The 14,215-nt window shown below is 40.9% G+C and overlaps 1 protein-coding gene across 1 annotated transcript in view; it reads right to left on the bottom strand.

The window, feature by feature from the left end:
• Positions 1 to 2,773: 2,773 nt before the first annotated feature.
• The window catches only part of LOC124288341 (sodium/hydrogen exchanger 10-like), a 66,948-nt gene continuing 55,506 nt past the window's right edge, over positions 2,774 to 14,215 (bottom strand). Inside the window, 7 exon segments of the mRNA XM_046724859.1 lie at positions 2,774 to 3,891; positions 6,588 to 6,703; positions 9,801 to 9,989; positions 10,829 to 10,911; positions 12,008 to 12,122; positions 12,693 to 12,833; positions 13,172 to 13,336. Coding sequence (XP_046580815.1) covers positions 3,123 to 3,891; positions 6,588 to 6,703; positions 9,801 to 9,989; positions 10,829 to 10,911; positions 12,008 to 12,122; positions 12,693 to 12,833; positions 13,172 to 13,336 — 1,578 coding nt within the window. The 3' untranslated portion in view covers positions 2,774 to 3,122.

Below are 14,215 nucleotides of genomic sequence, written 5' to 3' on the forward strand. Positions count from 1 at the left end.
GAACATCTTTCCCTGATACACTGGTTTAATCAATAAAGCTATATAAAGCTATTGTAAATTTTGTAATAGGATAGTTTACAGCACTACAGTCTCAGGTAACACAAAATGATGTACAATAACGGTTTTCCTTTTGAAATGGTTCAGTTCATTTGACTCACTAAAATCAATGACAAACTCGACAGATACAAAAATGGTTTTATTGCAAAGAAAGAAGCATATATAGAGTAGCAAGTATTTATAGGTTAACAGCTATATACAACTGGTGGCAGATAACAAGGAAAACAATATCATGTAGTTGTATACAGGTAACAATCATGTAACAATCACACTACAAACACTGACACCTGGAACAACCATGTGCAGTCTACACTGATGAGAACCTGGACAAGAGTGACCACCACAAAACATCTGTCTAATATTGACACTAGGTAGATACAGAAATTAACCATCTGTTCATGTTTTGTAACTGTTCAGAGTCAGCTGTTATTAGACCACCCTGTCAGTTATCTATCTTCCAGCCTGGTTGACCTCCAGGGTAACTGCTGCTGGCACAAGTCATGCTATTGTCAAGAGATATCACAACCTATCTGATCACCAATCCCACTAGAATCCCTTTATGTGTATCGGGGATATAGAGTTTTGTAGACATCGTGATGTGGCCATAATATGCACAACTGTGGGTACTTAAACCACCAGATTATGAGTTTGACGCATCCTTATTGCACGCCCTCCGTCACATGATCACTAAATGGATTGGGGAAGAGTTCCTTCATCATATGATGTGACTCACAGTACCTGTGTCCATGTACAGGTATTGGTTGTACTTCTGACATGTAAAAAGATAGCATGTTTGTGTAGGTATCTCCAGAAACTCCACTGATCTCCAGGATATATGAAAACATAGAAGTAATGGTGCTCTTACCACAATACCATACACACTGTAAACTGGGGTAAGCACTGGCAGCGCTTCATAACCAGGATGTTTGAAAAACAAGTCAACAAGCTGTTGGATTAGTCAGAGGATTACTGTAAACCTCCTTCACAACATTCCTGGAGGCCGCCATGACTTATCTTGGTTTTGTAATTCAGGTATTTGATTACATACGTATGGAACCAGATGATTATTGGGAACGAGACACTGCTACAACAACTTCAGATTCCAAGACAACATACAAATAGAGCCAGATTTACATTTTGTAATGTTCTCCACAATTCAACAATTATTATCAATAACACAATTAATTATGAGTGTCTTGCACATGCATATATAAAAAATACCAGTGTACCAACACTCATGGTTACTCATCAGTTTCTTCTGCTGGAGGATCCATCATCATTCGTTGTTGAGTATTTATAGATCAGATGCAGGCACGCCATACACTACTGAAGTGAATAATACACAGAGTGTACAGCTGTCGAGAGCTTGATCATCACATGAGTGAGTGAGTTTGATTTTATGCCGCATTTAGCAATATTCCAGCAATATCACGGCGGGGGACACCAGAAATGGGGTTCACACATTGCACCCATGTGGGGAATCGAACCCGGGTCTTCAGCGTGACTAGCAAACGCTTTAACCACAAGGCCACCCCACCGCCCCGATCATCACATGACACAGCACATGACCTGTGTGCCGTTGTACAAAACAAGACTACCTTAAGTCTATGTTAAGGAATGGGATCACTTCGTACAACGACATGGGGATCACATCGTACAACGACATGGGGATCACTTCGTACAACGACATGGGGATCACTTCGTACAACGACATGGGGATCACTTCGTACAACGACATACAGGGCAATAAGAAATAACGGAAACAATTACACAGGCAGTAACAAATATCAGAATATCAAAGAAGAGTATCGATACCCAGCATGAGTAAAACAAAGAAACAATTCGGGACCGTTTCTGTCGCACATTCAGTGTGTGGTTACAGAGTTATAACATTCATTGCCTGTTTCAAACAACAGTGCTGCCTCCATCACAGCACATTGGGTACAACACACATGCAAAGTCGTGACAGTAACACCACACTCCGACAACCATGAACCACACAGCTGAATAACTGACATGGATAAGAAGGGCAACTTTATGGGTGAGTAATTTCAATTTCAGGGGCACCTGTTGAAGTAAAACTCATATAAATTGGATACATTATGCTCTTTGGGAATCCTATGGATGAGTAGACCAACACAGATGGACAAAAATATACACTTTACAGAATCAACAATTTCCTTGTTAACGAGAAATGTATCACAATTCGATATTTCCAATACTCATAAAAGAGTTGACGGGTTGACATGATTTGGATAATATAACATTCAAAGAACAAACTGCCCCTTCTTGTAACTTCACCATCACTGTCTCTGCGTAAATAACTGAGGTGGAAACACCTGTTCCCCGTCTATACACCTGCAGTAATGCTCAGCAGACTGCTATATACTTCCATGGAAATTAGCAAGTCTTAATTAAGTATCATGTATTATGTATTCTGAAATGTTCTTGTTCACAAAGTGACATACTGGTTTTGAAACAGGTAAACAAAAGCTGATAACTTTATGAAATCTTCTGTAACTATTCCTGACTAAGCAGATTTCAGGGGATGTTAAAGGTGTGACATAGAGAATCTCACCTGTGTGTCTTTTGATATAAAATATATCACCAAGAGTTGATAAAGTTACAAATATCTGAGGATATTTTTACTTTTATCAACGAGTGTTGATATATTTGATATCAGAAGACCCGAGTGTGAGATTCTATTTATCATCAAAAATCACTCTTCATTAGTTGTCAATGAAAAATGTACATCTCTGAACATTCTACCATTATACTTACAGTGCAGTGATGTCATAGTATTGTGATGTCATCAAGTTCATGACATCAGGTTCAGAACATGGTTCAGATTTCTTACAAAGACCAAGCATTACAACACTAAATCATTCAGAGATAATAATCTGTAGAAAACCTTGCAGCTAGTTAGTAATCCTGTAGTATATAAATGGTTTCATTACATTATTCTTTATTAAAAGTCTGTCCTGCAGTTTAATGACCAAAAGGTTTGATAAAAAACAATCATATCACCTGACATCTTGACAGTTTTGACAAACATGTTTTCATCCCTACAAGTTAGTTTCCTCTCTCTGTGGTATATCCAGTTGATGCACAATAATCTCGATTCCAGTGGAGCTCTTGGATGGCTCCAACACTTGACTGGAGCCTTCACCATCCGGCTCCATCAGCTGACTGGAGCCTACACCATACCCAACAGCGACATCAACCTTCTTCACAGGACCATTCTTCTTCACTGACCCATTGTTCATGCAAGGAATATCTTCCTCTTCCTCCTCCTCTTCATCTTCGAACACATTATCAGAGACCTCCATGGAGGCTGTGGCACCACATTGTTCAACACCGGAACCACTTCCCCTTCCAAGTGACCGCGGAGACCTCTCCTCCGTATCTACAGGCTTCTCCACTGAACACGTGTCACTTACATCAGATTCATTTTCTTCCTCTTCCATGGTGGGAAGGGGGCTAATATTGTGGTCATGCAGAATATCTGAGCTGCGACGCTGCCCGAAGCCAGAAGTGTCACTGTAGTCGATGTCTGAGCTCCTCCGAAGGCTGAGAGGATGATGGTGCCCCCCATGGAGGATATCGGTCATGATGACTCCACTGGAACTGGGTTTCCGACCAGTGTTGGGAGTGGAGGTGTCCTCATTTGTGATGGACTCGGTGGAGCCGGGGAGACTTACAGTGTCATCGTCATTGAGGTAGTCGTAGCTGTTGTCCGGCAGTGGCATGGAGGTGCTGGAGATGTTCAGGAGAGCTTTCCGCTGGTGGGTTTCAATACACGCCGGCGTCGACATTCGTTTCCCTAGCATTGATCTGGAATTTAAAGGATCAAATTGTTGTCAGTACTACTTATTGTTGACTTGTTTAAGTATGTGAGAGGATTTATCAGACTACACTGTGTTTCATCTGATGCCCTGTACGTGGTAAACATATGCCTGGACGAGACAAACCTGTGACTGAAAGCATGAGCAGTATCAGGGCCTGACAGGAATACTGATCTGCAACTAGAATGGACTTTAGTTCAGCATCATTCTGGTCATATAACAATGTGCATGCTTGTACCTGGTTTTATATTGCTAGCCCTTTGAGATACCATAGTTAGATATAGATGCTGACTCACACCCAGAATATTGCCTCCCAGCTTAGTAAAACTCTCCTTGTTTTGTGCCCCTAATGCTGAGCATTGGGCAAAGGACACAAAGAAATGATATTGTACCAATGTAGGGAGAGGGAACTGGGGCTTTGGTGTGATAAGTAAAACCTTTTAACTGTGAGGTTAACCCTGGCACTAACAACAATCACAACTACACACAACAGGCAATATAAACAACACACAACATGTGACACGCATCAGACAATATGAAACACATCAGACAATATGAAACACATCAGACAATATGAAACAATACACAACATGTGACACGCATCAGACAATGTGACACACATCAGACAATATGAAACACATCAGACAATATGAAACAACACACATTATGTGACACGCATCAGACAATGTGACACACATCAGACAATCTGAAACAATACACATTATGTGACACACATCAGACAATATGAAACAACACACATTATGTGACACGCATCAGACAATGTGACACACATCAGACAATCTGAAACAATACACATTATGTGACACACATCAGACAATATGAAACAACACACAATATGTGACATGCATCAGACAATGTGACACACATCAGACAATCTGAAACAATACACATTATGTGACACACATCAGACAATATGAAACAATACACATTATGTGACACGCATCAGACAATGTGACACACATCAGACAATATGAAACAATACACATTATGTGACACACATCAGACAATATGAAACATCACACAATATGTGACACACAGACCATATGACACATCAGACAATATGAAACATCAGACAATATGAAATATCAGACAATATGAAACACATCAGACAATGTGACACACATCAGACAATATGACAGACGATGTGACACACATCAGACAATATGACACAGACAATGTGACACACATCAGACAATATGAAACATCAGACAATATGACAATATGAAACACATCAGACAATGTGACACACGATGTGACACACATCAGACAATATGACACAGACAATGTGACACACATCAGACAATATGAAACATCAGACAATATGACAATATGAAACACATCAGACAATGTGACACAGACGATGTGACACACATCAGACAATATGACACAGACAATGTGACACACATCAGACAATATGAAACATCAGACAATATGACAATATGAAACACATCAGACAATGTGACACAGACGATGTGACACACATCAGACAATATGACACAGACAATATGAAACACATCAGACAATATGAAACATCAGACAATATGACAATATGAAACACATCAGACAAAGTGACACAGACGATGTGACATCGAATACATCAGACAATATGACACAGACAATATGAAAACATCAGACAATATGACAATATGAAAAACATCAGACCTATGGCACACATCAGATGATATGAGACAAAACCTACAATATGCAATAAAACATACAATAGGAGACACTCCACACAATGTGATACAGACAATTAGACATCCAAAGAAGGGTGGTCACACTTACTTCCTCTTCCGACTGTCTTGAAACATAAGAAGTGAACATGTCTGTAGACACCATTGATTATGAGAGACATTTGTATTTGATGCTACTTTTAACAGTTTCCTGCTACATCTCGGTGTGTTCACTTATAGTGTAAGGAAAGCCAGAAGTGTTGCAAGGCTTGGATGTTTAGTACTTTGCTGGGTATGACAAACCTTAAAGCCAACCAGGATTCAAATCACTGAGCAGAGGCTGATAGAAATGTACAAGGGAAGCAACACAGACCAGTGAATTATGAAGCCTTAGACGACTGGGCTACCTGCACACGCTGCCACGACGACGACGCGACGCGACGCACGCGACGACGCGACGCGCACGCGACGACGACGACGCGACGACGCACGCGACGCATCGCGACGCACGCGCACGCATCGCTATCACATACACACACACACACACACACACACAACCTCTGCACCTGCAAAAACTCCAGGCTCCAGTTGTAGTACTTAACTGTTTTAGAACAACACAGTGTTATTGTCCAAACACTTTCAATGTCATATGCTGAACTACTTTGTAAATGCATTATTAATTACTGGTTGAAATGCCCACAAAGGTCAAATGAAGTTGTTTAATTGTGTGTCAGGGTGACATTGTACAAAACAACCTTAGCACTAAGACTACCTTAAGTCTATGTAAAGGTATGGGAGTTACTGTGACCTTAGTGCTAGAATCGCTTTGTACAACGGCACCAGGGAGGTAAACTTTATAACATTGAAAACTGAATGATACATAAGAATATCAAAATCCATATACAAACCGATATGAAAATAATTTCTGAATGAAGTTGAGTTTGTAACATTAACTTTAAAATTGCTGCATTCTCTCCATGAATAAACCCACCTGGATGGGACCTCTCCATTAGCCAGCACACTGACACGGTTGTCTCCCTTGCTTGAGTCACGTGATAACCGCCGATGCAGGAAGTGTGTGATACTGTGTCTGTGACCCTGAGGACCCTGGGAATGAAACCAGCAATTGAGTCTTGGATGATGGAAGATGCTTGATGAACAGAGACCATGAGGCACGGGCGGGTTTGAACAAGAATATATCTATAAATACAACTGCTATTTTCTGAGTGTGAGGATCTCTCTTAACGATACTTCAGGGAATTCTACCTCAATGTGCCTTCAGATCAGGTTCTACATATATAGATGTTTCGGACTTTAAACCATGTACTTCTATGTAAAAACCATGTCTTTATGCTTTGGAGAAATAACTTCTATGTTTTTTTCAGATAATTAAGCAGATATACATAGAGTGTGAAGACCAGTGCTACTTGTATTTACAAATATGCAACAAGGTGTTGTTATGTATTGTAGAATGATTAAACACTGAAGGTAGAACAAACCATGGATGAAGGTTAAGAATTCTGACACAGTTCTCCGTGCTTCATACTTCACTTCAAGAAAATGTACACATAACAAACATTTTGGTTTCATTCAAGCAGGTCAAGATACAACCTCTTAGAACCAGTGAAATAAGGTGTACACTTACCATCTGGACTAGTCTTAACACAACAATGTATTCCATACCCATGTAATCTTACAATAACAACTGGGTGGTGGGGTAGTCTAGTGGTAAAAGCATTTGCTCTTCACACCGAAGGGTCTGTCTACTGTCATTTACATATTTTGTAAATAAATACCAAGGACAAAAGAATTAAGAAAGATGAAAATGTAATTTTCTGACTAAAATTGATAATTTATACTTATCCTAACTCATACTTATTATACCTAACTCATGCTAATTATTCTTGTCTCCTTCCTCTTGCAAATGATAGTGGAACACTTGAAATCCCTCACAGTTCCCTTCTAAAAACGCGGACGTAAAATCACTCACCCACGAGTAGCGTCCCTTTCCTCCCTTTTGGCGCCCAAATGGTCACATGACCTGCCATATTTGTCACTCTCACTCTGTTTGCAAACACCGTGTTCGTGGAGGCTCAAGTCCTGCTGCTTTATAGGCCCTTAGTATAACGGCTCTCTTCCAGATCGATATCGTTGTCCAAGGACTTCCGTGATCAGGAACAGCGTTTTCTGAGTTAGTAGTTCAAAGGATGTCCATTCTAGAGGCTCATAGGCATCACTGCCCTCAGTACAGTTATCCCCATGGAAGAGAGCCGTTATACTAAGGGCCTATAAAGTAGCAGGACTTGAGCCTCCACGAGCCTCCAATCCATTATGAAGTCAGAGCCCTGGTGTCAACACTTGCTCTGCATGGAAACTGCTCGATTACAACTATAATGGAGGGCTGCTTTTGGAGATTGAACACGGTGTTTGCCAACCACTACCTCAGAGACATTGCCACCGAAGACGTCTCAGGCATTCACCAGTTTGGGCCACTTGTTGTAGCACAACAACTAACGGTTCCACAAAGGCGCTGAGTAAATCTCACCCCTTTTATCACGTGACTTGTGAAAACCAACGCTCTGGAGAGCAATGGCTATAAGTCCATGCACACGTCTAGGACAGACTAGCATGAGTGATAGACCCTGTACTTGTATAGGACATACTTGTACATGAAGAAGGGTCGCATCTCCACTTGATGCGCGCATCAAGAGATGGAGTTGCAATAGATAACTAATGGAATATTAGTATATCTAAAATCCACACGAAAATGTCAGGAGAAGTTTCGGAAGAAATCTGACAAGTTGTGGTTCCCCCAGACTCATCAGAGAGAAGTTGAAAGAACAGAATCTTCAACAGTGCCGTCATAAGTTCCCATGGGGGTAATACAGGACGTAAATCTACAACTAGTGAATCCAGAACGTGGCCTGACCCACCACCGTTTCCGACGGATTCTGCAAGCATAATTAGCATGAGTCAGGATAAGGAAAAATATGACTCATTAGTGATGGTCCGATTAATTGAAAAAATCGAAGATTGGTCGCAATAACTAAACAACCAAGCAATCGATCATGTTTTCTCATAATCGAACACAAACAATTCTGGAAAACTTTTGCATTAACAATATTTTTCACACGGTTGGTTTTGTCTGTTACATTTCATTAAAACTACATGCTCGCTCCAAGTCACAACTGAATGTATTTTAAAGACGACAAGAAATTTATGTTCCTTACATACTAGTCATCCTTTAAAGATGTGCAATTTGCAAAAATCACCCCAAAGGAACAGCATGTATATTCTTTAGTTTATGTGCATAAACAAAAATAACCAGGAAAATTTCATAAATGACACTAACCAATTATTTTCGATGATTGATCGGTTGTAATGAACCAATCATCAATTACGAGATTTTAACCAATTCCCAACACTATGACTCATGAGGTTAGCCCTCCCAACCTCCCCTCTTATGGCACTCTGAATTTCCCTGTAAATCCGGGTGTCGGGCTTACAAACAGAGAGAGTGACAAATATGGCCGATCATGTGACCATTTGGGCGCAAAAAGGGAGGAAAGGGACGCTACTCGTGGGTGAGTGATTTTACGCCCGCATTTTTAGAAGGGAACTTCAAGAGATTTCAAGTGTTCCACTATCATTTGCAAGAGGAAGGAGACAAGACTTATTAGCATGAGTCGGGATAAGGAAAAATCACAAAACAACCCATCGACAATGTTTCTACATAAGAAAGAACTACTATTGTACATGCTGCAGGACATGGTTACAAAACACAGCAATACGTTTTGTGTCACACAAAGTTTCATCTGTAAGCCTAAAAAAATGCATTTTGGAAGAATTTGAGATGATCACAGAAACTTTTGTGAAGAAATAACCAAACATATGCCATTATTTGATTTTGTACGCTGCTTGGGGAACAAGCACATGAAGATTCAGCTTCACTGGTCTGGTGGATTCTGTGTTTACATGAAAACTCATGATAATGTTTTGAGCTTTCCAATATGTCCATGGCAGCCATATTTGATATCTGATGTGGATGTCTTGAGCAAAGCTGGTACTACACAACCGTCTCACCCTGTTACAGGCTTCTGGAACTTAAAGTTTTGAGAAGATAATATATTCTAGTTGCGATGACATAAGGCCAGGTGAGCTGAAGAAATGAACTGCTGGGCAGAAGTAGTAAAATCTGTATCACCTTTCTCTCTGTCTCCATGACGTTGCGCTGGACGGAGGCGTGTCTCAGGCAGAGGCGAGAGAGAGATGAAAGGTAAGCCCCATGTTCACTGCGGATGTCGTGAGCTGACAGGCGCCGCTCTGCTACTGGGGCGACTTGGCCAAGCTCACTCGGGACCACAAGGACAATTGGAGTTGGACCTTTCTCAGGCTGAAAACATGTACACCTTGTAATCATGCATGACAAGAAAACAGAAAAACTGAAGGAATTGAGCTCAGCTCAGTCTCAGTAGGGATTCACATTTTTACCATTATTCTGCAATTTTTGTGTCCCATCATGCTATCCAAAATTTGACAGGGATATATTCTGTGTTCAAAGGATTGCCCAGAGATGCAAAATAGTATCCAATGTTGCCATGTGATCAGTTTTCAATAAGAATGAAGTATGTTATTTTTGTATTCCAGTTTTCAGATATATATATCAACATAAACGCAAAAGTATACTGACTTTGATTCTTAGAGATATTTAAACCATTAGAACCTCACAGACTGGTTATCAAATCATTAACACAATTAATTGTACTCAGAATATGAAATCTGTGACAAGCTGCACCAGTGACAAAAGTAGATGCAACAGGATGTGGCCAAATTCTTTGAGGTTCATAGAAACAAATGCATCAAGAAGATTTCTCAAACACAGGCTGTAGGTTTGGTTCAGCCATGACAGAAGGTGAGGTGAAATTGGGTTAACGTCGTGCTGGAGAATATTTATCATATGATAAACGTGCATGCGTGTCTATGTATGTGCGGCTGCTTGTACTAGCCCAGACTTAAGCTGGTTTTATAGTGCTAGCCCACTGAGATACCATGCCTAAGTGAAGCATGAATACCCCACTCAGACACATTATACTGACTCGACCACCAGTCCTTGTTGTACCCATTAATGCCGAAAAGACAGGGACCAACAAGTACCATATTTTCTTATGGTATGACGCGGTCGGGGATCGAAGGCTGTAGGTTTGGTTCAGCCATGACAGAAGGAGCACTCACCTGCAAGTTGAGTTTGAGCACTGTCCATGGAATGTAGCATGGCCCCACAAAAGGCTCCCGTGTGTAGGCATTCTGGGCAAACCCTGAAACCAACAACATAACATAAATAATGGAATCTGGACAATTTAGACTGACCAGGGATTTATGTGATATGTTCCACGCCATCAGGGCACAAGCTTCAGCCATGGCTTGGAACCTTCTGCATTTGCTGTATTAAGAGTTCTGCAGTGTTCGCTTTAACGCAAAAACCTGCGTGGTTCACACAAATAAATATACATTTCATGCACGATATTTTCTACCTGCATGTTCTGCATGCAAAGCATTTTGTGTTCTGGGAACAAGTAATAAATTTATTTTTTTTTTAAATCCCATTTTGCCCAAGGTAACAACAAAATAAAATAAAGTTTCTCTCAGCTAATTTGACACGTGAATGATGACAACATGAGAAGTAAAAGGAATGGCGGTTTTAGCTTGCATAGGTACACCATGCCTAGGAGCCTCCAAACAACCAATTCAGCTCCCACAGCCACTAAAAAAAGTAGAGTTTTACACAAAACTAGTCTTGAAGACAAAAAGTGTCCCAACACATTCCGCACTCCAATTAGAGATATGCGGGTGTATGGATACAGAACAATGCCAGGAACCAAGCTATCACGCGAAGCCTATACTGAGATCCGATCGGGTCGTTTATCCTTTCGGGGGGTGAAGAAGAAGCACCACTTTGAGCAATTTTCCAGCAATATCACACCATTGATTCACCCATGTGGGGAATCAAACCCAGGCCTTCAGTGTGATGAGCCAACACTTTAACTACTAGGCTACCCCACTGCCCCGACATTTTAAGAAAGTTTGGTCCCTTACACTCAAACTCTGAAAACAAATTTCACTTGTGCATGGTTTTAATAAGTACACAGGGTGTTCATGTTATATATGTTATGGTGAATATTGTACATAGTTTAACACAGACTAAGAGCATCACTTTAAAAACTTTGGGATATGATAGCAGCCTGGCAATATCCTGTTGTCAGACAGGTTCAAGAAACAAAGGACATTCACAGGCTGTGAAATGTATTTATATAATAATTCACTCTGTTGTTACAAACACTAGCGTGTGTTCAAATACAAAGGGTTGCTTCCCTTCACATAAAATTATATTGCCATTCACATGGTCTGTTTTACCATTGACAAGCACCACATCGGCCATGGAAGAGTCTATAGTAAAGTTGATGCCATCTCGGATGTCGGTCAGGTATGCGTTCTCTAGTCTCAGTTTGATTTTTTCCTTCGTCAGACCCTACAAGAGATGCCAGACAGTCAGCAGTCATCCATAGCACGTTTTTCACTGTACTCAGCGTATATCACAATTCCTGAGGTGCTTTGCCCTGACTTTGCTTTAATGATAATTCATCATTAAGGGCATATGTCACAAGGCTGTTATAGATTATCTCCCCCTGATCTAAAGGGTCAATGGTCAAATTATTCTATCATCACTGTTAATCAAGATTGCACATCACATTGACTGGTGAAATGGTTTCTTTTTCCTTTTCTTGAATTGGAATCCCGAAATTTTGAATTTATATCTCACAGATTGTGTCCCTCACTATTTTTTTGTCATGAATTTTCCACTATTATCACAGATCACAGTACAGTGATGTATTTCTTGTAATCACAACAATGGACATGGTCCATTGTCTATACATACCAAACTGGGTATCATTGAAGCACTTAACGGTTTGAAATTTGTTTTTCAATTGGTTTGCATCGTAAAACAACCCCAATCTAACCTCAAAGAAATTGCTAGTAATAGGGCTGATTTAGTGAGTAAGGAGAAGACAACTCTTGGTGGTAGTGGCAGGCATCTCACCTGATAGCCGGGCTGGTCCATGAGAACACCGGTAGCGAGACGGATTGCACAGACCTTCCACAGACGGTACTCCAGTGATGGCTCAGAATCGGCAAACTCTATAATACCTTGTTCCATGTCCTCCGAACTGATAAACAGGAGCTGGGAAAACAACATGTCTGTCTCGTTACTCTACTCTCCCTATGTTAAATATCTGACATAACCAGAAGGTACTCAAGTTTTAGGGACAATTCATCATCTTAACTAATACAAACATGGAGGTAAACATAGCAAGTAAAATGTTTGAGCATTTGAAATATTATTTGTTGACATTGGCGGTGCATTTTCAGTTCCAAATTCAATTTAGCCCCACCAATCCTCCGGCAACATAGCTCTGCAATGAAAACAGAGTATGCTTATCTGATAAGACAATTTGTTTCCAACAGGTTACAGATGTATGTTTTGGTGAAGACAGTAAAAGGTATCTTCAGTTAACGCACCTGCACTGCTGTGTCACATCTGACTGTTGCGACTCTCTGTCTCTGTGTCAGGAGCCCCATTTCTCCTATGATGTTGCCGGTTGTCATGAAGTCGATGATCTTGGTCTCGGCGAGAGAGTGTATCTTGTGTGACGATGTGGCCTTCTGCTTGATGCTGGTCTCCAGCTGCCCACAACAAGCACATGCGTTCAATCAGCAGTGTGCACGCTTTTAAGAAACTACCATCATGCATCAGCAATCAAACAGTATTTCATGCCATCATAAAACGTGCCATGCAGAACACTGAGATGAAGTTTGACTCCTAGTCATCACATTATAAACAGGTGGATCGGTAATATCTACCGATGTTCTCATGGACCAAAATGGCGATCATGAATTAAGTGAGTTGCCCAAGGAGCAGATAAACAAGTAAGGATTGGTTGGTTGGTTGGTTTGTTGTTTAACATAGCACTCAGCAATATTCCAGCTACTAGTATATGGGGGCAGTCTGTAAATAAACGAATCTGGACCAGACAATCCTGTGATCAGCATCATGAGCATCGACCCACGCAACTGGGATATGATGACATGTGTCAACCAAGTTAGCAAGCCTGACTACCCGATACCGTAAGTCGCCTCTTACAACAAGCAGGGGTTACTGAAGACCAATTCTCACCTGGATCGTCATGGGTAAACAAGGAAAACAGCTGTGTGTGACGTCTGCCCAACCCACCACTACAGCCTGAGATTAGTTGAAATTGTTTTGGGTACAGACTGATGTGCTCAGCAATATTTCAGCTATGCCACAGCAGACTGGAAATTGTCAAACAGCATGAGCAGAGATCCATGGAACCAGTGAGGCTCAGTACATCGACAGTTTTGTCAGTCACATCACTGCCACCGCTGCAATATTGATGAGTGCTGCAGTTAGCAAGAACTGACTGACTGACTGAGTTTGGTTTTACGCCGCTTTTAGCATTATTCCAGCAAAATCACGGCGGGGAACACCAGAAATGGGCTTCACACATTGTACCCATGTGGAGATTCGAACCCGGGTCTTTGGCG

This window comes from Haliotis rubra, unplaced genomic scaffold, assembly GCF_003918875.1.
Source record: "Haliotis rubra isolate DU_JTF1 unplaced genomic scaffold, ASM391887v1 Scf415, whole genome shotgun sequence".
NCBI lineage: Eukaryota > Metazoa > Mollusca > Gastropoda > Lepetellida > Haliotidae > Haliotis > Haliotis rubra.